General features: G+C 38.1%; 1 protein-coding gene across 2 annotated transcripts in view; it reads left to right on the top strand.

The window, feature by feature from the left end:
- Positions 1 to 26,720, top strand: part of DPYSL2 (dihydropyrimidinase like 2) — a 134,367-nt gene that overhangs the window by 89,159 nt on the left and 18,488 nt on the right. For both annotated transcript variants that reach the window (XM_063448493.1, XM_063448494.1), the window contains exons 2-5: positions 406 to 494; positions 5,295 to 5,479; positions 5,845 to 6,009; positions 18,854 to 18,915. In XM_063448493.1, the coding sequence (XP_063304563.1) occupies positions 406 to 494; positions 5,295 to 5,479; positions 5,845 to 6,009; positions 18,854 to 18,915 (501 nt within the window). The remainder of the gene's footprint in view (positions 1 to 405; positions 495 to 5,294; positions 5,480 to 5,844; positions 6,010 to 18,853; positions 18,916 to 26,720) is intronic.

Below are 26,720 nucleotides of genomic sequence, written 5' to 3'. Positions count from 1 at the left end.
TATGTATTAATTTGGTTCTACTTTAGCATTTGAATTTCCTGTGTCATTCGTTGAATATTCCTGTTCAGTATTGCAGTGGGTTGTGGGTATTTGTCTACAGATGATGCATGGCACCGATGATTATCTTTCAGTGTTATTTTAGACAATATTTATGTCTTAAATCTAGCTGGTTAATCGCTTTGCAAATAGCTGAATAAATCCGAGTATGTTACTAATAAGAAATAATGTGCTGACTGATTATATTGTTTTTATTAGAACTTGAGGGATATTCTGTAGTCAGTCAGGTTACAGCATTTTCATGCAATTACTGTCTCTATATTCTGATTCATAGACATTATTTGGAATGTGGGTGCTTAACTCTAGTGAATGAAAGTATATTAACAATTTTGAAATTTTATTTTTCAGAGTGATCGACTTTTGATTAAAGGAGGTAAAATAGTAAATGATGACCAGTCTTTCCACGCTGACATTTATATGGAAGATGGACTAATTAAGTAAGTACTTCATTGCTATATTGTCTACTTACTGATTTTGCACGGTTACGTGGTTAGGTGAAGACTGTGCGCTTGTTGCAGATCTATTTCCATCATTTTTATACCAGTTTATGTCTGCCTATTAATTTGAGTGGCAATAAGACTCGGAGTCCCCTCAGTTAATTATATGCACGTTGAAAGATATTAACAAAAAATATATTTAATAGAAATATGGGGAAAGGTTCTACAAGTGAAACAATCATCACAGAGAGGAAGAATTTCCTGGTCATTTCCACTTCACACCTAGTTGAACTATTCCACTGTACAGCGCTATGGAATCTGATGGCGCTATATAAATAATAAAATAATAATAATATTAATAACTAGGTGTATAGTTTGCTGAGATAGTGACTGCCTCTGACATGATGGTCATTCTTGCCATTTAGCATGAAAGCAAAGGGTTACTTGGCATTTATTGTCTCCTATTAATCTCTGTGGGAGTCATTAACAATATCATCAACTGCTGATTATATTGAACACAAGAAAAAAGGTAGGCACCATAACCACTTTAATGGCCCGCCTTACTAATAAATGGTTTATAAATGGTATACTCCCCGGTTTAAAGCCCAGCCTGAAGCCTGGCCTCTAATGACAGTATGGTTGAGGCAGAGCTGTGATCTACTTCGTGCTATACCAGGGTTTGCAGGCAGTGACTTGGTGAGTCACTGTCCCAGTTCCTTGTATGAATTGGTTTGGTGTGAAGGGGGAAGCATAACTCAGCAATATCAGTATTGGAAGCTGTGCTTCAGGCAGCCTGGGATCGAGAATATCTACTAAAAGGTAAGTACACTGTGTAGTAGTGATGCTGGACTGACTCCCATGGACTCCAGGCACCATAGCCACTTTAATCAATTGAAGTGGTTATGGTGCCTGCAATGTTCCTTTAGATGTTAAGTTTTGTACCATGGAAACAGCTGGTAATGATAATGATTATGAGAGCCATTTTAATGATTATTGGCATGTCGTTAAATGATTTGCAATAAGCATGGAAACAAGCCTACGGTTTTTATTTACAGTTTCACAAAAGATGTACATACATATCAGAATGCAAAGAACCACATTGTATGAAGTAGAGAAAGAAGCAGAAAAAGAATGGTGGGGATACAAGTAGAAGAAAAGAATGGGGGTGAGAAATTCCCTGGGATTACTTAAAATGTGTAGCAGGTTTTAATCCAGAATTTCAACAGGAACATGCAAGGCCAATTATCAGTCCAGTTAGCCACCATACAGAGCTGTGCTGTTTCCAGTGTTAGTCTGAGCAATGTATGAATATTAGAAGACTATTGACTTGTGCATTCGGTTTTGCCCGAATTTATCTGAATATAGGCCAGTCATCAGTTCAGCTGAATTCTGTATGTCTGATGCACCATACGGTTGTAAAGCCAAGCAAAAAACTAGCACAATGGATGAGCATGTTTGTTTGCTTCAGGATTTGAAGTTCTATCCGTGGCACTAAAAAAGGAGATCATTTATGAGAAAAAAAAGATGACTGATGGCTTAGGGACATATATATATACATTTATATATATATAATTATAAAAGTATATATCAATTTATTTTCCTGATCCTCCTCTATTTTCCTCTGTTGGTTACTATTTCTCACTTAATCTGTGAACCAAATGACAGAAAAATGCGCATATCAGTGCACTGCAAAATATATGTGTAATATTTAGATTATGTAGATATCTTTATTAGCCCATATTTGTGTACCAAAAAAAACAAAAAACAATGACCTTATTGAGGAGTGCGGTAACTCATACGGTAAGTTAGTATTTTCAGTATGAGTCATTCCATTCCTTTTTTGGTGAAGAAACTGGTGTGTGAGGATGTGCATTGGTATAACAGGGTAGAGTCACAACTGAAACCAGTAGGGGTCATGAGATGACTATGCCAACTGATTTCCATCTGTCACAGGGATTCCAGGAGGTAGCCACCTGGCCACCTTATGGCCCACTGAGGCAGGTGCACACACACTAAGGCAGAGTAGCACCTACATAACCGGACGGTTGGTGCCTACTCTGCCAAGTACAGTGCCTGATGGGGGAGAATAGAGTAGGGCGGTAAGGAATGCTTATATCTCTGCTCTTCCTCCTTTCTTTTGCATGCTCTGCGGTGATGCCAGATGCCGATATATGACATCACGCCAGCCCTGACATTACTAAGCGGCGTGTGAGAGAGAAGTGAGGAACAGCAGGAATATTAAAGCAGCCATTGGGCCCCAGTTAAAAGATCCCAACTAAAGCCCAAGAAAAGCACATAAACCAGTTGGAATTAAATACACTCAGAAAAAAAATAATTAATTTGTGAGTGTGAAAATATTTATAGGTGAGTGTGTCAGTATCAGTGAGTAGTTGTCTGTCAGTGTGTTTGTGTATGTCATTGTGTGTCTGTCAGTGAGAATGTGTGTGTCTGTTCATGAAAGTGTCTGTTATATAAACCGTGTGTGCCAATGACTGTGTGTCTGTCAGCGAGTGTATGTCACTGTATGTGTATAATGTATGAGCCAATGATTGTGTTTGTGATGCTTGTGACTGTATCAGTCATTGAATGTGTACTGGTGAGGGCGAAAGGGTTGGCCCTTCTCTGACTCTTGTGCTGGGGCCCTGTGATGCCCCTGCCTGAAATATTACCAGATCTGTAAGTAGTTGTATAAGTTTTATTAAGCATGTACTAATTACATTTTGGGTTTTTCACTGCAGAGATAATTATCTCATATGGAGTAAATTTGTTGCAGTGCCAGTGTATTCTTGTAGCAGACAGCAATGAATGAAACTCAACTTACCAAATGACTTCACATTTTCCTTTAACACTGTCATTTGCAGTTAAATGATGCATTTTAATATTTAATAAATCCTGAGAAATGTTTTTAATGCTAATCTGAAGCTTTGATAATACTGCACTCTTATTTGGGTTTTTTAGTCCCTTGTCCAGAAGGTTATTACAAATAAATGAATTTAGAAAGCAACAGCAACATTTTAGCAGTAGCAACACCAGTTTAGATGTACTGTTATGTAACTTTGAAATTTACATGTACTGGTGAAAAGGGAAACTGGTCCTTTCTCTCATGTGAATCTGTGAGCTTTAGGGCTCTATTCCATAAGGAACATTCATGCAGCAGAACATAACTAGCAATATGAGAGAGTTTAGTATGGTCCCTAATTATATGTTTACGGATGTCAGGCCTTATCAGATATGCTTCCTCGAATAGAGGAGTCTTCAGGGGACATTCTGATGTCTACACACAGGGAATAAGTGCTGGTTTAACGCACGGATTTCCAAATAGATGGAATACAACAATTGGATAATGTGATTTAACTTGAATGCACCGGTCGTGCCTTATTTTTGCTATCCTTTCCCTCTTGGCCTCTCCGAAGCTTTCTTGCACTCCCCCTGGACTCCATTTATATTCAGAGTATGACCTAATGCATTTTTCTTTCTTCACAAATTAAATTGTGTCTTGTACCATATTTGTTTTTAAATAACTAAGGAAAGTCACGCTTTTGGTGAATCTATCAGCTCTAACAGAAAAGTCAAACTGTTTCACGCATAAACTCGTCTTGTCTTGTTTGCAACACCTATAAAATCAATATTATATTATGCATGGAATAACCTAGGAAGCGATATATTCAAATATCAGAAATGGGAAAACTGGAGTACACATCTGAGCAATGATCAATTTTAATTCCAATCCATGCATTAACTCCGTTCCTTTCCCCCTATAAGCACTAGGGATTAAGTTGCAGCCTGTTGCTAAGGGAACTAAGAACAGTGCAGTGGAAATGAAAAAAGTAAGTATACTAATTTGCATGTTTTGCTAGGCCCGGATTTTAAAATATAACTTCCATTCACAGCAATTCTGAAACAGCCTTTAAGAATTGCTGTGACTGGAAGTTGTATTCATTTTTTTTTTTTAAATTGCTGTCAATATCTTCAGAAGACAACCAGCAGTCAGGGCAGAGGAACATGCAGAATTGTTGTGAGACTTTTGTTTTGTTATGTGAGGCCACCCATGTTATCCTTGACGTATTCCTTTAAGCACTTTCCGCTAATGACACTTTCTGAAACTGTTCAGAAATGAGTCTGTAATAAACACCCCTCTCTGCGTTGTGTACTTATTTCCCCGATGCATTTTGAAGGCAGTGTATATTAAAAGTTGTGGATTTTATAAAAAATGTGTTTGAAACTTGATGAGCTGTTAATTAAAGGAACATGCCAAGAACTATATATAACCACTACATTCCACTGTAACGGTTATGGTGCTAGGAGTGCCTAGCTAGTAAGTAGTCAAATAATTTGCAAATTCCAAATTTTTCCAAGTTCTTCAGTGTGCTGGTCAAATCCTCGTGTGTAGTTCATTTGAACTAACTTTACAAGAGGCTTCATTCAGCACCTGGCAGATGACAGGTACATTATTAAAACATTTGCAAGCAATTTGACTTCTTACCATAGGAGTGCGCCAAGTCACTCCTGGGACCATAACCACTTAATGGTTATGGTTCTTGGAGTGTTCCCTTATAAAAAAGGGATCTGATGATAAACATAGTTTGGATTACATTATGGGCTCCGTTAATAAAGATCAAAATGTTCAATTATGCCTGCTTCGTTTTTGGGGTGTCTTTTTTGGTGCTATTTGTTTTTTTTTTGCTATATTGTATTTATAGTATACATGAATAAGGCATATACGAATTTATGTTTAGTAGTTGCTGCTTTATGCTTTCAATGTTTCGCTCTATTAATGGATCTTTCTTGAATCTTTTCTAGGCAGATCGGTGAGAACCTGATTGTGCCAGGAGGTGTGAAAACAATTGAGGCTCATGGCAGGATGGTGATGCCAGGTGGCATAGATGTTCATACCTGCTTCCAGAAGCTCTGTAATGGAATGGTTTCAGTTGATGACTTCTATCAGGGGACTAGGGCAGCACTGGCTGGAGGAACCACAATGATCAGTAAGTGATAACTTCTTTATGACAAACATGTCTTCTCATTAAACTTTTTCAGCAGTACACTTTGACTTCAGAAATTATTATCATATTACATTTCAATTTCAAAGCAGCAATGCAGTTGCATTTACTAAACTATTATTATAAATTAACTTAAAGCTTACTGTAGTGCTCATGCATTGGGGGTAATTGCTGTATTTGCATATGACACAGAACCACTGCTTACTTGTTGAACACAGTGGTTAATATATATAGCCTACGATCAGTAGATGAGTATTCCTCCTAAGTAGAATATATATAATGTTTTTTTTAGATTGCCTGGGTCATAGACAGATTTATGAATAACTGCATCTCACCCTCCACCTATTTAGTTGATCGTGTTGTGCCAGAGCCTGGAACCAGCCTACTTAGTGCTTTTGACCAATGGCGAGAATGGGCAGACAGCAAATCCTGCTGTGACTATTCCTTGCATGTAGACATTACTGAATGGCACAAAGGAGTGCAAGAAGAGATGGAGGCTCTGGTTAAAGATCATGGTGAGTAGTTCCAGTCTTAAATTAATAAAGTAACAGATTAGGCCAGTGGTTCTCAACCTTTTTTCACTTGTGTACTTCTTGGCAGCCCATATCCATAAAATGTGCCGCTTGTATTAGCAGAATGTTTGTAATTAATATAGTTGCCATAAGTTCGAATTTTAAAAAATATATATTTATTATATTTATGTATCTGCATGTGTCAGTGTTTGTGTCTGTATCTGTATGTGTGTCAGTGTTTGTATCTGTGTGTCTGTATCTGTATGTGTGTCAGTATTTGTATCTGTGTGTCTGCGTGTGTCAAACAATTACACACATACTGACACATACAACCAAAAAATACAAAGGATAGAGCTGTAGATCTAAGAAAACAGAACATATTATAGCATGATACAGTATAAAGTGCAGTTAAATGCCCAGTTATATGCTCTGGCAGAATTACACTAAAAGAATGAAGACTGGTATTCTCACTCGCACTCTTCATTCTGTGAGTGTAATTCTGTCAATAATACCAATCTTCGTACTGTGAGTGTAATTAATAACTGCACTTTATACTGTATCACACTATTATACTTTTTTTTTGGTAGATCTACAGCTGTTTCCTCTGTATTTGTGGTTTTATTTGCTGTTGAAAGGATACTTTCTAGGATATCATTAGAGGAAGCTGTATATATTCTAAAATAAGTTACAAAAATTACCACACTTGTCACAGATTGGTATGTGTGTGGTTTGTATTTCTGTGTCTATTACACACACTGACACACATGCAGATATGCTAACACAAAGATACAAACACTGCCACACATGCAGATGCACAGAAACACAGATACAAATACTGTCACACATGCATATACGCAGACATACATATACAATTACTGCTATACTAAACTGGTTGGTACCTGGGTAAACTGGTTGGTACCCCCAGGCAGGGCCGCCATCAGGGGGTGACAACCATGACGGTTGTCACGGGCCCGGCGGCCCTGGGGGGCCCGGACTGCTCTGGCAGTCCTGTGCCCCACTTTCCCTCTCTGCACACATAGATAGCGAATATCGCTATCTATTTGTGCAGCCGCGGGCTCCCTGTTACCGCAGAGGGGGCCCAGCACACAGCTTCTCCTCTTCTCTCTTCTAATAACTCTCGCGAGACCTGGTTGCCATGGCAACGCTCCGTGGGTCTCGCGAGAGTTATTGGTGGCAATGAGCTGAAAGTGAAAAAGATGTGTGCTGGGCCCCCTCTGCGGTAACTGGGGGCCGGGGGCCCTTCGTGCCACCGGACCACCAAGGATGGAATCTCCCCCCTCCCTGGACACAGGTAAGAAGCAGGGAGGGGGGAGAAACATTTAATTAATTTAATATACAATGATAAAATTAATTTAAAAATGCCACTTTCCCCACCCCTCCCCCTCCACCGATTGCACGTTTACACACACACACTGCATCCACTACACTGACACACACTGTATCCACTACACTGACACACACTGCATCCACTACACTGACACACACTGCATCCACTACACTGACACACACTCTGCATTCACTACACTGACACACACTCTGCATCCACAACACTAACACACACTGCATCCACTACACTGACACACACTCTGCATTCACTACACTGACACACACACACTGCATCCACTACACTGACACACACTATGCATCCACTACACTGACACACACACTGCATTCACTACACTGATACACACTCTGCATTCACTACACTGAAACACACTCTGCATTCATTACACTGACACACACTGCATTCATTACACTGACACACACTGCATCCACTACACTGACACACACACTGCATTCACTACACTGACACACACACTGCATCCACTACACTGACACACACTGCATCCACTACACTAACACACACACTGCATCCACTACACTGACACACACTGCATCCACTACACTGACACACACTGCACCCACTACACTGACACACACACACTGCATTCACTACACTGACACACACTCTGCATTCACTACACTGACACACACTCTGCATCCACTACACTGACACACACACTGCATTCACTACACTGACACACACTCTGCATTCACTACACTGACACACACTCTGCATCCACTACACTGACACACACACTGCATTCACTACACTGACACACACACTGCATACACTACACTGACACACACACTGCATTCACTACACTGACACACACTCTGCATTCACTACACTGACACACACTCTGCATCCACTACACTGACACACACTGCATCCACTACACTGGTACACACACTGCATTCACTACACTGACACACACACTGCATACACTACACTCACACACACACTGCATACACTGCACTGACACACACTGCATACACTAGTACAACACACACTGCATACACTAATACAACACACACTGCATACACTAATACAACACACTCTGCATACACTACCCTGACACACACTCTGCATACACTAGTACAACACACACTCTGCATTCACTACACACTAACACACACACACACTGCATCCACTACACTGACACACTCTGCATTCACTGCACTAACACACACACTACATTCATTACACTGACACACACTCTGCATTCACTACACACTAACACACACTGCATTCACTACACTAACACACACTGCATTCATTACACACTTACACACACTACATTCACTACACTGACACACACTCTGCATTAACTATACACACAGCATCCACTACACAAACATCCTGTATTCACAGTACACACACTACATCCACCACACATTGAAACACTCTGCATTCACTATACACAGACACTGCGTCTAATACACACCCTACATCCACTACAGACACTGCATCCACTAAATACAATGCATCTAGTACACACAAACACACACACTACATCCACTACTCAAACACACTCTGCATTCAGTATACACACTGCATCCACTACACAAACACACACTCTGCATTCACTGCACAAACAGTATCTAATACACACAGACACTACATCCATTACACACATTTCACTTCCACTATACACACCACATTCAGTCCCGCATCATTGTCAGCGGACTAGGTAGGGCGTGGGCGGGCCCGGGGGCCCCAGACCTTGTGCTTTGTCAGGGGCCCCAAAATTTCTGATGGCGGCCCTGCCCCCAGGTGTACGTGTAACAGAGGTTGGAAACTGCTTGATTAGGCAGTTACAGTCCCATGTACCCTTTCTTTTAGAAATATGGTGGATGTTTATCAAAGAGTTGCCAACATTATTACAACTAATATTTGGAAATATTTGACACATTTTGTTAAATTTGTCAGATGTTTTAATCTGTAGCTTCTTTTGCATCCTCTCATTTTGAATATGCTGTACAACAGTATACAGGGAGTGCTGAATAAAAAAGTGATATAAGAAATAAACAACAACTTTATTACACTGTTTTGTTCTTTAAAATTTCTGTGTGCAAAATAAAATTATTCAAAATAGTGTAAAACCTTAAAGGATTCTGGCGACCAATCTCTTATTCTCAGGCTAATGGTGATGAATGCTGTTTACCTATCAATCAAAATTTTTCACAGTGTGTTATCGCTTTAAAAACATCCAATATAAAACATAAGAAATATTACTCGCAGTCGCAGGCCTGGAGCCGATCAATTGGCTCTGTAGATAAACACTCTGTGGTTGAGGACCACACCGTCTACTTTGCAATTCAGGTACTTAATGGCCAATATATATTAAACTATATACTTTATTAAAACATAAAATTTAAATAATACAATACAAATATATACAGGTAAATGTGCAAAGTCCCAGAGACGTGTTTTGCCAATAGATCTTCAATCAGGTGAGATGTCGTAGCAGCTCAAAGTCCCTCCATTTATAGGTCCATAATTGGGTGAAATATCGTTATGTGCTTCCATTATTTGTTCCTTCCCTCATTCCTGAGAGGAGCGGGAGCGCCACGTTTCAAGCCTCATAACCATGATGCTTGGTACTCGTGACATCATATCATCTACTTACACTTTTTTAAGTTAGCACTCTACTGTATATTGTTGTATAGTAAATAGTTTGTTGTGTGTTTTCAGCTGTGAGTTACACATCGCTGTGTGTAGTAGCCAGATTACTAATTGGTTTTATACAAAGTTTAATTGAAATTCACTTGCACTTTCTAAAATAGCGCTCTTGCTATTTTATTTATTTTATGTTTAAATATGCACCATTGTTTTGTGATGCAAGACGTTGATCAATTTTTCCGCCACTTTTATCACAAACTTTTCTTTTTTTTTCCTCCAATCTATATGTATTTTTTTTAAATTATTTTGATTAAATTGTTTTCTTTATATGACATGTACAAATAACATACAATTTGGTTAATTTGAATTTGATAATGTCTATAAGTTAAACATATATCAGACATATAAGTACAAACATTTATCAAACAACATATATCGCATTGAGTGTATCTCACAGTGAATCGGCGGGTTCTAATGGCTTTTATCCTTTACTCTATCTAAACAATATAAATTTCTTGTACAGGGGACTCCAGTGATATTAATTTCTTAATCAGATCTTTCATCTCTACATTGTCTTGTTCATTAATATTTGAGTGTTCATTAATTGCCAGCTCCATTCGGAATTGAAATAATAATTGGTTTATTATATTTTTCCATATTGGGACGTTTTTAGTTTTCCAGTTTCTGGCTATTAGAACTTTAAAAGCTACAAAACAATGTATAATGAAATTTCTTTCCATATTTTTTACTTAGGCAATCTCAAATGTAACAAAGCTACCTCTGGCACAATCCTAAATCTATATTCTATAAGTTTATATATAAGAACAAAAATATTTTTCCATGGCATCTTTATTTCAGTACAACTCCACCAGATATGTATGTATGAACCTCTATTCTTTTCACACCTCCAGCAGAAATCACTTGACAAAGTAAACATTCTAGCTATCCTTGAATGTACCAGATACCACTTGTTAATAAGTTTATATTGAGTCTCCTGCAGGCTTATACAATGAATAGCATTCCTTGTCTCTATTAATGATTTATACCATTCTATATTTGTGATTTGAATATTTACGGTAATTCATTTTCCCATTTTACTAAAGCATTCATTTGATCCTAATTTTTGTTCATTTTCATTTAGAACTTTATGAACTTTATTTTGGTAATAAATACAACGTAAATCCTCATTTATTCCTGTTTTACTAAATCTTAAATGTTGCTTCAATGTATACTTTACTCTTAGATAGTTAAAAAGCTCAGATGAAGGGAGATTAAACTCTACTGTTAAATCCAAAAATGATTTTATTTTAGAATTTTCTATTATGTGGTCTATAGTTGTAATATTACATTTTTTCCAGTTTGTTAAGGCTAGATTTTCCAAGTTGGCCTCCAGTACCTCCAATGGCATAAAGCTAAAAATTGTTCCCTTAATATCTAGGAATTTTTTAGCAGAATCCCAAGTCTCATTTAAATGTTTTTTAAAATATAATTTTCAATATTAGATAGGGATTTATGATAAGAATTCCATATTATTTGAAATGCATTAGATTTATTCAGACTATTCGTTTCCATCACATACCAGTTTTTCTTAAATTCTGTATCCAGAGATTATATATATGAGTAACTATACTTGCAAAATAGTTATACTTAATATTAGGGAAATTTAGACCACCTTTCTCTTTTTTTCTAGAAAGTAATGGGAGATTTAATCTTGCTTGTTTCCCCTTCCAAATATATTGATTAAAACTCCTTTGTATCACCTTTAACCAACTATCTGGAATTTTGAGTGTGAGCATTTGACGTAAATAAAGCTATTTCGGTAATAGATTGCATTATTATATTAGCTCTACCTATCCACGATACTTACACATTTTTCCAGTCCTTCAGGGTATGATTTGTGGCTTTTAATAATTTCAAAGATTAATTTCCATACAAGTTTGAATTTTTTTTGCTTTTGTCACTCCTAGATAGTTTATTACTTTTTTAGACCATACAAAGCCATACATGGAATTAATTTAATTTTGTATCTCTGTTGTTAAATTACAGCCCATACTTATTGATTTCTCTATGTTAATATTAAAATTAGAGCCTTCATTCAGTAAACTCTGCCATTAAATGTTCCAATGACTTAATTGGACCTGTTAGTGTGATCAATGTATCATCTACATATAGGTTTATATTTGATTCTAGTGATTGTAATACAACACCTTTAATATTTTTATTTTCCCTAATCCTACATGCAAATGGTTCTAAAGAAATTATATAGGGCAATAGGTAAAGTGGACACCCTTGATGTGTTCCATTCAGTAGTGGGAACCAGTCAGAATAGATGTTTTGTCCTTCAGAATATTCAGTAAACTCTGCCATTAAATGTTCCAATGACTTAATTGGACCTGTTAGTGTGATCAATGTATCATCTACATATAGGTTTATATTTGATTCTAGTGATTGTAATACAACACCTTTAATATTTTTATTTCCCATAATCCTACATGCAAATGTTTCTAAAGAAATTATATAGAGCAATAGGGAAAGTGGACACCCTTGATGTGTTCCATTCAATAGTGGGAACCAGTCAGAATAGATGTTTTGTCCTACAACTCTGGCTGAAGGTGATTTATAGCCTTGTGCATCCACCCATCTATGCCTACTTTTTTTAAAGTCAGACTCAAATATTCCCAGCCGACCCTGTTGAAGGCCTTCTCTGCATCCACCGACAGGGTCAGCAAGGGAAGGCGAGTTCTATTTACTAGATACAAAATGTTCAAAATCTTTCTAGAGTTCATATTAGCTGTTCTATTTGGAATAAACCTAACCTGATCAGGATGTATAATGTTGTCTATGACCTTCTTAAGTCTGCCTGCCAGTATTGATGCATATAACTTCAGGTCATTATTAATTAAGAATGAGATGGGCCTATAATTTTCCATTTTGTAGGACACTTGCACTGCTTCAATATTGGTATTATATTGGCTCTTAATAATTCATCTGGAAATGTTCCTGTTTGTGTTGCTTCATTAAACATTCCTATCAAATGAGGAAGAAAAATATTGCTAAATTTCTTATACAAAAGACCAGTATATCCGTCTGGTCCTGGAGTTTTTTGTCTTTTCAATCTTTGTATTGCTCTAGCTAATTCCTCTTCTTTAATGCTCTTATTTAAAGTTTTTGTTTGGGTTTTGGACAGTTTTGGGAGTGTACTAGTCTGAAGATATTTCTCTATTAATTCTTTATCTCCATTTTTTTAATTATATAATGAGCTATAAAAGGATTTAAAAGCTTGTGCTATTAAAGTTGGATTATATATTGGTCTATTATTTTCTATAATTTTTGAAATTCAATTATTAGCCTTTTGATTTTGTAGCCTATTTGAAAGAAGTCTGTTCGCCTTATTATTATTGTTATAATAGGCTAATTTTTAATTTAGACAAATTAATAACAATTTTTTCTCTAAGTTTTAGATTTATTTTTTTTCTTGTATTTTAATTAGATCAGATAATTTGTCATAAGAGGGATTCATTTTATTTTCTTTAGAAATACCATAACATTTTATATACAGTTCAGATAGCGATAAGCCACTTTTATATTCATTTCCACTTTCAATTTAATAAAATAACCCCTTATAACTGATTTAAATGTGCACCAATTATTGGTCCATGATGTATCCTCTGTTTTTTTAGTTTCAAATACATTTTTAATCCATTTAGCCACTATTTCTTTGCTTTTCTAAATTTTTAACAGAAAATAATTTAATTTCTAAGTCGATCTTTTGCCTTTTCCATATTCATCCTTCAATTCTGAATATTGATAAATAATCTCAACTTTTAAATATGGTGAGAATAGTATTACAACCCCATTTTATTTTTTATCTGGATTTAAAGCACTAAATAATAAAGGAAAATGTGTACCTCCTAAAGATATTATTTGTTTCTTTTCCAGTGGGTTTCCTGCAAGAAAGCAATGTCAATATGCTCTTTTATCAAAAAGTTTTGAACTATGGATCTCTTTTGTGGGGAGTTTAATCCCTGTACATTGATCAATGCTAATCTAACCATTCTTTAATAAGGAATCTCGCCGATCCACCGTGACCCTCTATGCGACAATACAAAGACGTAGTACAAAAAAACCAACACGTATTTTCACCTCTCCATAGAGATGAAAGTGGATAAAAATGCCGTCCATAAGGAAAAAGGAACTCCGCACCCTTTGCTGGTTCCATCCAAAATAAATTTAAATACCCCAATTTCGTTATACCATCATTTATAGTGACGTTCAGAAGGCGGTAGGGGAAGCATTCTTACTCCAAAATTTTGAGACCTATTTAACATGTTTGTCTCTACCAATTTCGTCTTAGTCTAGTCTTATTCTAAGCTCTTAATTATATTCCTTTTACCCAGATTTACTTTATCCATCCTCCCCCACCGCCCCATATGTGCTTACTCAAAGTGCGTGGGAGGGGAAGAAGAGAGAGAGGGGACATTTCAAAAATAGGGAAACATTCCTAATTTAGTAATAGCAAACTATCAGTACAGAATAGTACAATAACAATTTTACTTTACTTATTCATTTAAATGCATTGCCACTCTTCTGTTGTTCATTATATTTCAAAGTTTGCATATAAAAAAATACAAAATAATAGTAATAAAATAAATAAATAAAAATAAAAAATAAAAAATTGTCTAAGTGAAATACCATACATAATAGATTATTTATTCTAGTGTTTAATATCTTCTATTCCACTTTTACAACCATATGTTTGTGTGCTTTTTCAATCATGCATCATTGATAATTTATTACAGTGACATTTTTATATTCTCAGAAATTAGTGTATTCTTTAAAAAAAAAAAAAATTATGTGTCTCCCCACCATCTTCCCCCACTCACTCAGTGCCTCACGCCGGGAGGTATAGGGGAACGAGAGAGAGGGCACACCACGTTCCCCATTTAGTGACAACAAATTATTAGTGCAATATAATATAACACCATATTTTGCAAATGAATTATTTAAGTGCATTGCCACTCATATCTTCTGTTACTTATTAATATTTTTTTCCTTCTTTCTCCCTTCCCTTTCCTGTGTCGGTTTTATAATTTTAACATTTATATATTCCCCTAAAATAGTGTCTAAGTGTAATTATGTATTCTAGTGTTTAATAATATCTATTCCACTTTTACAACCACTTAAATTGTTTAGGTGTTTTACCAATCATGATTTATTAATTATTTATTACAGTATCACTTTTATGTCCCCAAAAACCTTGGTGTGTCATCACCCCATATCCCCCGCCATCCCAGCACATTGCGCCAGGATCGAGAGGGGAGAGAGAAAGAGGACACACCCAAATCATCTAAGCACTTCAAAAAGTGTGCAGATGCAAACCCCCCTCCCCCCCAAAAAATATAATCTTAAATTCTTCTTGAATTCCAGTGCCCAGAAATAGAAAGGAAAATTAAAAAAAAAATGTTTTTAAATAAAATTAATTTCTCAGCTTTCATTTATCTGTCAAGACTTTCAATAGAATCAAACATGTTGTTTTTCCATTCCAAAAATCTCTTAAAGAGTCCGGGAAGCCCCATCTGAATTTGACATTGTTCTGTTTCAATATGGGGATTTTTGCAGTAAAAGTGTTACGCCATCTTCTTGTTTGATAGGAGAGATCTTGCAATATTATAATGTTCTTAAATTCTGAGCTTTTTGTTGGGTGCTCTCTTTACACTTTTAATAATTTCTCTTTAAAGAAATGGACCAAAAACTTCACCATTACATCTCTTGGTTTTGATTCATCTATATATTTTGTTTTTTGTAAATGGTGTATTCTCTCAATATGATCGTCTTGATCTTTATTCTAAATCATTTATTTTCAGATCCATATTTTTAACTCTCAACTCTAGCTGTAATATATTTTATGCAGCTTTTTTTTAAGATCTTGCTCAAAGGAATTGATTTTCTATTCCAATGTGGTTTATCTGTCTACTACTTTGTTAATTTCTTGTTTGATTTCTTTGGAGTTTTTGTTAATCTCAAGCATTAATGTTTGCAATTGATTTACCATATTTTGCTTTATGAATTCTTTTAAATTTTCTGGAGTTTCATCCTCTTGATCTTCTCTGGGTAACATTATAGATATTTTGGATGTATCGTTTTCTGATGAATCTTCATCATTTATTAATTGGAGGAAAAAAGTCTGATAATCTTTTCTCTGATTTTTCAGCTTTAACATTTTTCATTTCCTTTTTCCTTTCAGTTGATGTTTTTTTTGTGTCCATTATTGGGTTTCTCCTCCGTTTCCTCTCTCTTTTCCCCTAGTTTTTTTGAGCTTCGTTATTTCCAACTCAAATTTAATAATGTTGTTTTTTTTTTTTTTTAGTGTAGTATGATTCCTTTAAATTTGATCCTTTTAATTGAGCTGTCCATTTAGAGAGAGCAGAGGAGTGAAGAAAAAAAAAAGAAAAAGGGAAAAACAATAACGAAAGGTAGCAAAAAAGTAACAGTAAGGGAATATATCCTCCCCACTTTATATAACCTTTCTCTTTTCTTTTTTTTTTTTTTTTTTCTCTCCTCTGTAATTTTTCCATTACTCACAGTTCCTTTGCTTTCTGGTCTCAAACCCGATTGAGAGATAAGAGGGATCTCCCTTAATTCTCAGCACATATAATAAGCAGGTTGCCAACCTCCAGTCTCACGCACTCCCACTGCCTGAACCCGGGCTCCTGTCCTCCACTCACCGCCTACAATGGCATTTTCAGCTTGGCGTCTTCCTTATCCTGCTCCACCTCCTCCCGCCTGCCAGCGTGACGACCTTTACGTCTTGACACTGTGGGACAGTCCTTCGCTGCAATCTATATGTATTTTATGGTCTTCTGAAAAGATTTAGTATAAATAGAATTGGCACTTTTCAGATAACTTTAACAAATACAAACAAAATAATGACCATATTACTTTAATGAAATATACTCCAAGATGCTGTGTGAGGTATATAATAAGGTAGCACAAGATGGCAAATACACTTTTATAAAGTGTATTTGATAAATTTTTACATTTCGTCTGTGCAATTCATTTTTTTGTTAATTCGTTTGCACCCTCCTTGTAATAATTAAAAATACAAATCCTTTCTCCTGCCCCTACCTGCTGTGCCTCATGTAGGTGCATGTCGCCAGTCTTTTTTTTCTTTTTTATAACAGTGAGCAGCAACTATAAATCCAATAAAGGAGGATCTGGCACAGGTCTCCCATGCCTCCATGGTGGGGCACCTAATAAAATAATTAACCTGGGTGAAATAGTGTCTCACCGCCATGCCTCACCAGTTGGGGGCTTATCAAATAAATGGGGGACCTAGTGCCCCAGTGCCCCACGAGTGGGAGCTATTAAAATAAACCTAGTGGGGGCTAGTAAATTAAATGAATGGGGGGGGGGGGATATAGTGTCCTTCCAACCCCCACCCATTGGCAGCAGGTGGGGCCCTAAATAACAGGAGGGTGGACCTATTGTCCCCTTCAGCCTCCACCCTTTGTTAATAGGCAGAGGACCTAAAAATTAAAGGGGTAGACCTATTTTCCTTCCAGCCCCCACCCATTGGTGGCGCGTGGGGCCCTAAATAATAAAAAGATCCAAATGAAACATAATTCATCTTCACCCTGCAAGGGCTCCATGCAGACTGAGCTTGCAAGGAAAGCCTTATAAAGCTTTCCCACGCCATGCAGTTTGATTTAGAGTGCTCTGATTGTTTGACTTAAGCCAATCATTTATAGTGCTCTGACCATTAAATCATCAGACTTGCTTGACACTGTGTCCACCCCAGTTAATTATTTCATTAGGTGCTGCACAATGGGGGCATGAGGGACCTGTGTCAGGAGTCCGTTTATTGGATTTGCTGCTGGACAGCAATAGCTAGTCTTTTTTATAATAACACTGTCTGTTCGCTATTTAGTAGACATACCCCTACTCACGGCACAGCAGTTAGGGCAGTAGGAAGGATTTCACCTCTCTTATTTACTAATACTTTCTATTTTTTAATTAGTATTAGTAAAGTTGTCTGAAAGACCAAAATTACAAAAAGAAAGGACTTTTTGTAGTTTGTACCTTTCTGCTTCTTAGTAGATAGATCCCCAATCCTTGTCGAATTGCCATAAGGATACCAAAAAGGAGTTATCTACTAAATAGCTCTTTAATTTGGTACCCATAAGTATGGCAATCCCACAAGGGTATGGATTTAGGGAGTTATCTACTAAACAGCTGCAAGATGTATGCTGCAGGGATTGGAATTTAATTTGTCCAAATGAAATCCCGAAATGAAAATAATGACTGAATTTTGTCCGAAAACCAATGAACAAATGGACTAGTTTTGGACTAAACAATTTTTTTCTTACTCAACTGTCCATGTGCCTTTCTTACATAAAACCTTCCATGATTGGCACCCTGTATCCTACAAGAACTGACACCAGGATTTTCAATATTCTGTTTGCTTATTCCATATATTCAGCTAATATGTTTTTGTGAGGTCTAGAAAATAAGATTAAATGTAGAAGTACACACATCTGTCCTTGAATTGAGTACCTGCATCTTTACTCGCTGTCAATCATTGTTAAAATTACTTTTCTGTCATATCTGTTCCTGCATTGTGTAACCTGGCTGTACCTGGACGGTACTGGGCTGTGATGTAATTTGCTAAATCTGTAAGATACATTTTAAAAGAAAATGGAACATAATTTTTATGGCTTGTTCAATGGTGTAATTTTCTGAGAAATGACACCATTGGCAGCGCCACAATCTGCCAGGGGTTGCCAAATGACGAATGTCCTACAGCATTCCCTGATGGTGTATTTATATAGAATCTTTTTTCTTTGACCTATTTCTCTGCAGGTATCAATTCATTCTTGGTGTATATGGCCTACAAGGACCAGTACCAACTCACTGACTCTCAGGTATGTAGAGCTCAGGATTGCACAGTGGTAAAGTTTAGTTCATTATGAACTCCTTCAGATGATGTATAAATGATACTTACTTTCTTATGTTCTGCAAGATACCTGTAATTTCTTTCCGCATTTTCCTATTATTTTATTTAATTCCTTGAAATATTACAAAGGCTATTGTCCAAGTTTTGAACCAAAACACAAGGTTGTCTTTCACAACTTTGACTATTTATAATTTTTTTTTAAAACAATCAGGGCTTTCATTTCACATAAAATATTTCTATATGAAACATAAATTGTTATAGCATTTTTCACTGTATATATCATCACCCCTTATTTCATAATTCCGTTCAGCAATGCCCCACAAGTGCCACAATACCCATAATGAACAGGTTTAGCACCTTAAAAGTGGAGGCAATTGTCTATGTTCTGAACAAAAGCTACACCTAGAATGTGTTTGTTCCACCATGATTTAAAGGACCACTCTAGTGCCAGGAAAGCATACTTGTTTTCCTGGCACTAGAGTGCCCTGAGGGTGCCCCCACCCTCAGGGACCCCCTCCCGCCCGGCTCTGGAAAGGGGAAAAGGGTTAAAACTTACCTTTTTCCAGCGCTGGGCGGGGAGCTCTCCTCCTCTCCGCCTCTGTTCCTCCCCGTCGGCTGAATGCACACGCGCGGCAAGAGCTGCGCGCGCATTCAGCCGGTCGCATAGGAAAGCATTCATAATGCTTTCCTATGGACGCTTGCGTGCTCTCACTGTGATTTTCACAGTGAGAATCACGCAAGCGCCTCTAGCGGCTGTCAGTGAGACAGCCACTAGAGGAAAAAGGGGAAGGCTTAACTAATTGATAAACATAGCAGTTTCTCTGAAACTGCTATGTTTATAAAAAAATTAGTTAACCCTAGCTGGACCTGGCACCCATACCACTTCATTAAGCTGAAGTGGTCTGGGTGCCTAGAGTGGTCCTTTAAGGGTTTCTTTTTAAGTGCCGCATACTTTTTATACACTGATCAGTAACAACATTAAAACATCTGACAGGTGAAGTGAATAACATTGAATATATTGTTACAATGGAATCTATCAAGGGGGATATATTATGCAGCAAGTCAACAGTCTGTTCTTGAATTTAAAGTGCTGGTAGAAGGAAAAATGGGCAAGTAACTTTGGTCAAGAAGGAAAAGATGCAAGTGACTTTGACAAGGGCCAAATAGTGATGGCTAGATGACTGGGTTAGAGCATCTCCAAAACAGCAAGTCTTATGGGGTGTTCCCGGTATGCAGTGGTTAGTAACCTACCAAAAGTGGTGCAAGAAATGACAACAAGTGAACCAGCAGCAGGATCGTGTGCGCCCAAGGCTCATGGATGCACGTGGGAAGCAAATACTAGCCCATCTGGTCTGATCACACAGACGAGCTACTGGAGCTCAAATTGCTAACAAACATAATAGAAAGGTGTCAAAACATACAGTGCATTGCAATTTGCTGCACTTGGAACTGCATAGACCCATGATAACCCCTGTCCACTGCCGAAAGTGCCTTCAATAGGGATGTGAGCATCAGAACTAAACCATTTTGCAATGGAAGAAGGCTGCCTGGTTTAAGGAATCATGTTTTCATTTAGATCAGGTGGATTGCCTGGTGCGTGTGCATCGTTTACCTTGGAAAGAGAGGGCAGCAGGATGTACTATAGGAAGGAGCCAGGTTTGCTAAAGCAGTTTTATGCTCTGGGCAATGTTTTGCTGGGATACCTTTGGTCTTGGAATTCATGTGGATGTTACTTTGACCCCTAACAACTACCTAGAGATTGTTCCAGAACATTCACATCCCTTCATGTCACTGGTTTTCCCTGATGGATGTGGCCTCTTTTGGGAGGATAATGCAACTTGCCACACTACAATTATTGCTTAGGAATGGTTTGAGGAACATAATAAAGTGTTGCCTTGGCCTCCAAATTCCCCAGATCCCACACCTCGCAACTTGCAGACTTAAAGGATCTGCTGCTCATGTCTTGTTGCCTGATATCACAGGACACGTTCAGAGGTCTTGTGGAGTCCGTGCCTCACAAGAGCTGTTATGGCAGCACAGGGGGACCTACACAATATTATGCAGGTGGTTTTAAAGTTGTGGCTGATCATTGTATACAGTTTTTTATAGGACAAAAGGGGTTTTCTTTTACTATCCTATATATATATATATATATATATATATAGCTTACACAACATTAAGTATGAATAAAATGTTAAATATAGGAGCAATAAAAAATAATGCATTTTTCAATTTTTTTCTTATAATACATTTTACACATTCAGTGCAACTAGGGAAAAATAACTAAAAATAAATTTGCATAGTTAACGCTAACCCTCTACCAACACCCCCCCCTAACGCTATACAAACCTACCCCTAATCATATTCTTACACTTACGCTAACTTTATATCTACCCTACCCTTACCCTAACTTAAACCCGACATTATCCTTACATTATCCTTACCTGTAAAACAGCATTAATTCAACCCAGCATTAACCCTTACCACACTGACCCTAACACTAAACCGACAATTAACCTACCTTTATCTTTTATGTAGCCCCCCATCTTTTGGCTGCTTTAGGTATTACCTGTAATAATATGTGAAACATTATTTTCTAGATGATTACACTGTGAGTGATGCTGGGCAGTTGGCAAAGCCTAGCCGCAATCACAGTAAGCTTGAGGGCATGCAGGAAGACCCTGTCAAAGTCTCTGTTCAGACCCTGGGCGTCTCCCTTGAGGAGCTGCAAGATGAGAATTGAAATGACTGAACGCTCACTTTAAACTTTGCATGCAGCTCATTGATCAGCCTGGCATCACTAAATTTGGCCCCAGCTGACAGAGAAGAACCAGGGGTATTGATCGATACCTGGGTTTTCTTGGCGAGAGCTGCGATTTAACCTTGATCACACTATGATCTAGCTATAGGGATTGACACGCATATTTAAAAAGCTGCATGCAACACTTACTTTAAACACTGCATACAACTCTTCTGTCAGTCTGTCAGTCCAAACATGGCCCCAGCTGACAGAGGGGAACCTTTCCTCATGTGTGCAATGGTTTAAAACTATTCACACCGCATTGCTGTCTGTGGGGATTTAAATCCGACTTCTTGTGTGGGTGGGTGCGTTTGGAGTATGTTGGTTGGTGGGTTGGTTACCTGCAGTGTTGTTTGAGTGTCTTGAAAGGTGCGGTAGTGTTTGGGGATAGTGAATGTGTGAAATAGGGGCTGTAGTATGGGTTTTTGGAAACATTGGGAATGTGTGTGGGAAGTCAGAGTCTGTAGGGTGTGTGGTTGGTATAAAGACATAGAGGATAGGAGTTGTAGTATGAGGAATAGGAAATAGCAGTTTCATTGTGTGTGTTCATGTTTGTGTGCTGGATAGTGGTTGTAGTGTGTGTGTCTTGGAGATAGAAGCTGTAGCTTTTGTGCACATAAAGCTATAGTTAGTATTTGCTGGTGGGTATAGTCTCGTAGTGTGTGGTGAACAATTTCTGTAGTGTGTGTGTGTGTGTGTTTGCATTTGTGTGGAGAGGCTGCATTTGGTGTTATATCATGTTGGAGACTTTTTGTGTGGTTATAAATGAGGGGAAGCTGCTTGTGGTTTTCTTTGTGGGGAACGTTACCTGTCGTTGTATGTGCTTGTGTAGGGAGGTTTGTGATAATGGGCTTGTATGTGGCAGGACACTGCTTGTAAGGTTATGTATGTGTGTCCCAACAGAGGCTGCAGCGTGTGTGTGCTTGGATATAAGGCTGTATTATGTGTGTTGGCAGACAAGTAATGTAGTGTGTGGAGGTATAGGGACTGTAGAGTGGGTGTGCATAGGCAATAGGGGTTGTAGTGTTAACACAGGGGATTGAGCTGCAATGTGTGTTTGTGTAGGATATAGGAATTGTAGTGCGTGCCTGTGGGGCATATGGGTTGGTGGGGTGCTTTAGGAGGTGTTGAGAAGTGAATAGAGTTGCACTGCATTGGGGGCAGAAGTGGGGATGGGGCTGTTTGTGGTGTAGTGTGTGTGTGCTTGGATAGAGATGGGAGACTGTCCTTTGTGTGTATGTGAATAGGGTCTCTAGTGTATGTGTGTGGGTCATAGGGTATGTAGTGTGAAGCGGAGGTATGGAAGCTGTAGAGTATTTATACATGAAAGATAGGGGTTGTAGCGTGTGCACATGGGGCTGCAATATGTGTGGGTGGCATGTAGAGGTAGTAGTGTGTGTACATGGGTGATGAGTCTGTAGTGTCTGTGTGTGAGTTGTGATATAGGAGCTACTGTGTGTGTGTGCTTAGGGGTTGTAAAAAGAGGTTGTAAAAAGAGTTGTAGTGTAGGGGGTAGATGCTGTAATGTGTAAGTTGTGGAGATAATGGCAGTAGTAATATTTTTATGTGTGGGGGGGGGGCATATTAAATTAATACAAGTTTATTCCTCCTTCCCTCTGGTTTACCTTTGGCAAAGGAATGGGAGACCCTGATCCCTTTTGGTCCGGTGGTTGAGACACCGGCTCAGCACCTCCAGCGAGCAGAGACTACTTGAAAAAACTGAATTGTCTATTTGGCTATCAAAAGAAATAATTTAAAAAAATCACAGTTTATTGAATACAATTATAAATACAGGGACTATGCAAAAGAAAATAGAAAGAACCAATAAAAAAGCCAATAAGGCTTGGTGGGTAATGAGGGATTGTAAGTAGGGGATCACTTAAAGGACCACTCTAGGCACCCAGACCACTTCAGCTTAATGAAGTGGTCTGGGTGCCAGGTCCAGCTAGCTTTTACCCTTTTTTTTTATAAACATAGCAGTTTCAGAGAAACTGCTATGTTTATACTGAGGATTAAGCCAGCCTCCTGAGCCTCTAGTGGCTGTCTCATTGACAGCCGCTAGAGGCGCTTGCGTGCTTCTCACTGTGAAAATCACAGTGAGAGCACGCAAGCGTCCATAGGAAAGCATTATGAATGCTCTCCTATGCGACCGGCTGAATGCGAGCGCGGCTCCTGCCGCGCATGCGCATTCAGCCGATGACGTCGCGAGGAAGAAGAGGAGGAGGAGGAAAGCTCCCCGCCCGGCGCTGGAGAAAGAGGTAAGTTTAACCCCTTCCTCCCCCCAGAGCCCGGCGGGAGTGGGTCCCTGAGGGTAGGGGCACCCTCAGGGCACTCTAGTGCCAGGAAAACGAGTATGTTTTCCTGGCACTAGAGTGGTCCTTTAAGTGAATTAGCAGCACCGAAACGCGTGTTGGGCTATTCCTTTTTTTGCCACTTTGCACATTTTCACTATCACCTATTATGCATGTTAGATTATAAGAGAATTGGCTGTATGAGGGGGAGATTTCCTTGGTACCGTAGAAGATTGCAATATATAGGAGACTTACGAACAGACTTGGACAACCTGTAGAATGTGCAATTTTATTATTTAGCAATCTTTAGGAAGTCAGTACTATTGTATAGACCGTTTATTGTCAGTGACATTAAGGACCACTATAGGCACCCAGACCACTTCAGCTTAATGAAGTGGTCTGGGTGCCAGGTCCAGCTAGGTTTAACCCTTTTTTTATAAACATAGCAGTTTCAGAGAGGGTTTATAATAGGGTTAATCCAGCCTGTAGTGGCTGTCTCATTGACAGGCGCTAGAGGGCTTCCGCGCTTCTCACTGTGAATGCTTTCCTATGGACTGGCTGAATGCGCGCGCGGCTCTTGCACCCTCAGGGGGCACCCTCAGGGCACTATAGTGCCAGGAAAACGAGTATGTTTTCCTGGCACTATAGGGGTCCTTTAAGCCATATATAGACAGTGGTAGTAATCACATGGATGCTGTTTGTTTCCAATTTTTACATAGACATGTCCTTACATATTTGCTACCAGATAAGGGTTAATTCTGGATTGTTATAGCAAGGGCTCTTGCTAACAGGGTGTGTATCTAGCCACTTCGTTTCAAGTGGGCTGATAATTATTTAACCCCTTAACAACCACTTCCAGTTGCTCTAAGGGTATTGCAGTGATGCCTTGATGTCGAGGCATCCTGCGATACCCCTCCCGACTGCCGGGCCCCCGAGTTATTGCTCCCCCAGGAGAGATCACTTCCAGGTTTCCCCACGTGGCGCCTAGCAGTGTAGCAGAGCATCGAATGATCTGCCTGTGTGCTCAGTAAAATATAAAATTAAAAATAAATAAGTAATAGAAAAAATATAAAATCCCCCCTTCCCTCCATCTCCATTCCCATTCACTTACCCGATCCCCGCCGTTCCCCCACCGGTGATCGGTGTCCCTCTCCGTCTGGGGGGACTGTCTGACAGCCCAGACAATTCCCCCCTCTGCAAATTAGGACCCCACAGGCCATGGGATTGCTCTGAAAGAGCAGTCACATGGCCGCAGTAGGCGTCCATAGTGTTGCCTGCAGGGGGACTGCCTGAACGGACAGGCAGTCCCCCTGCTGGTGAAAAAGTTAAAACATTGTTTTCAAATAAACAAAATTAAGTTAATTAAAAAAAAAAAATATATATATATATATATATATATATACATTATATAAAACGTCATACTAAGTGTATTTTTTTAATAATATATACATATATTAATATAAAAATACCCTTAGAGTAAAATTACGCATGTATATAATATATATATATATATATATATATATATATGTATATATATATATATATATATATATATATATATATATATAAACTATATATATATTGTGTATATATATATTATTATAAAAAATAAATAATTAAAAATAAATGTAAAAATAATTCAAAAAATGTATATATATATGTATATGTAATTTTATTCTAACTGTATTTTGATATTAATATATATATATATATTTTTTTTTTCATATCAAAATACAGGTAGAATGAAATTATATATATATATATATATATGTATGTATATATAAATAAATAAAAATAATACAAAATATACATATGTCAATATACATAATTACATAAACAATTTCAGAAATATACACGTAGACTCCAAATATATAAATATGTGTATATATTTAAATTCTACGTGCATGTACCGTATAAACTCGAGTATAAGCCGACCTGAATATAAGCCGAGGCTCCTAATTTTACCCCAAAAAACTGGGAAAACGTATTGACTCGAGTATAAGACTAGGGTGGGAAATGCAGCAGCTACTGGTAAATTTCTAAATAAAATTAGATCCTAAAAAATTATATTAATTGAATATTTATTTACAGTGTGTGTATATAATGAATGCACTGTGTGTGTATGAATGCACTGTGTGTGTATGAATGCAGTGTGTGTATGAATGCAGTGTGTGTATGAGTGCAGCGTGTGTATATGAGTGCAGCGTGTGTATGAGTACAGTGTGTGTGTATGAGTGCAGTGTGTGTGTGTGTGTGTGTGTTGCAGAGCCTTGGTGGGGGGTGGGCAATTTTATTATAATTATTTTAATAATTTGTTTTATTATTATTTGTTATTATTATTTTTTTCGTCCCCCCTCCCTGCTTGATACATGGCAGGGAGGGGGTCAGCTCACAGTGTAAGTCTCGCGAGAGCCGCACTATGACCCCACGGCTCTCGCGAGACTTACACTGGGGGCTGACCGAGGTGCTGAACGGACCGGCACGGAGGTGGAGGGAGCTGACAGGAGCTGCAAGAGAGGTAAGTAAACACTCTACAGTCCCCACAGCCCCCAGTCTGTATTATGGCAATGTAAATTGCCATAATACAGACATTGACTCGAGTAAAAATGTGCTGAAAAACTCGACTTATACTCGAGTATATACGGTAAGTGGAAAACTGGAGTACGCACTCTCCAAATAAGG

The sequence above is a fragment of the Pelobates fuscus genome, chromosome 3 (genome assembly GCF_036172605.1).
Source record: "Pelobates fuscus isolate aPelFus1 chromosome 3, aPelFus1.pri, whole genome shotgun sequence".
Taxonomy (NCBI): domain Eukaryota; kingdom Metazoa; phylum Chordata; class Amphibia; order Anura; family Pelobatidae; genus Pelobates; species Pelobates fuscus.
Note: the sequence above shows the minus strand (reverse complement) of the source record. Positions and strands in the feature narration are given on the sequence as shown.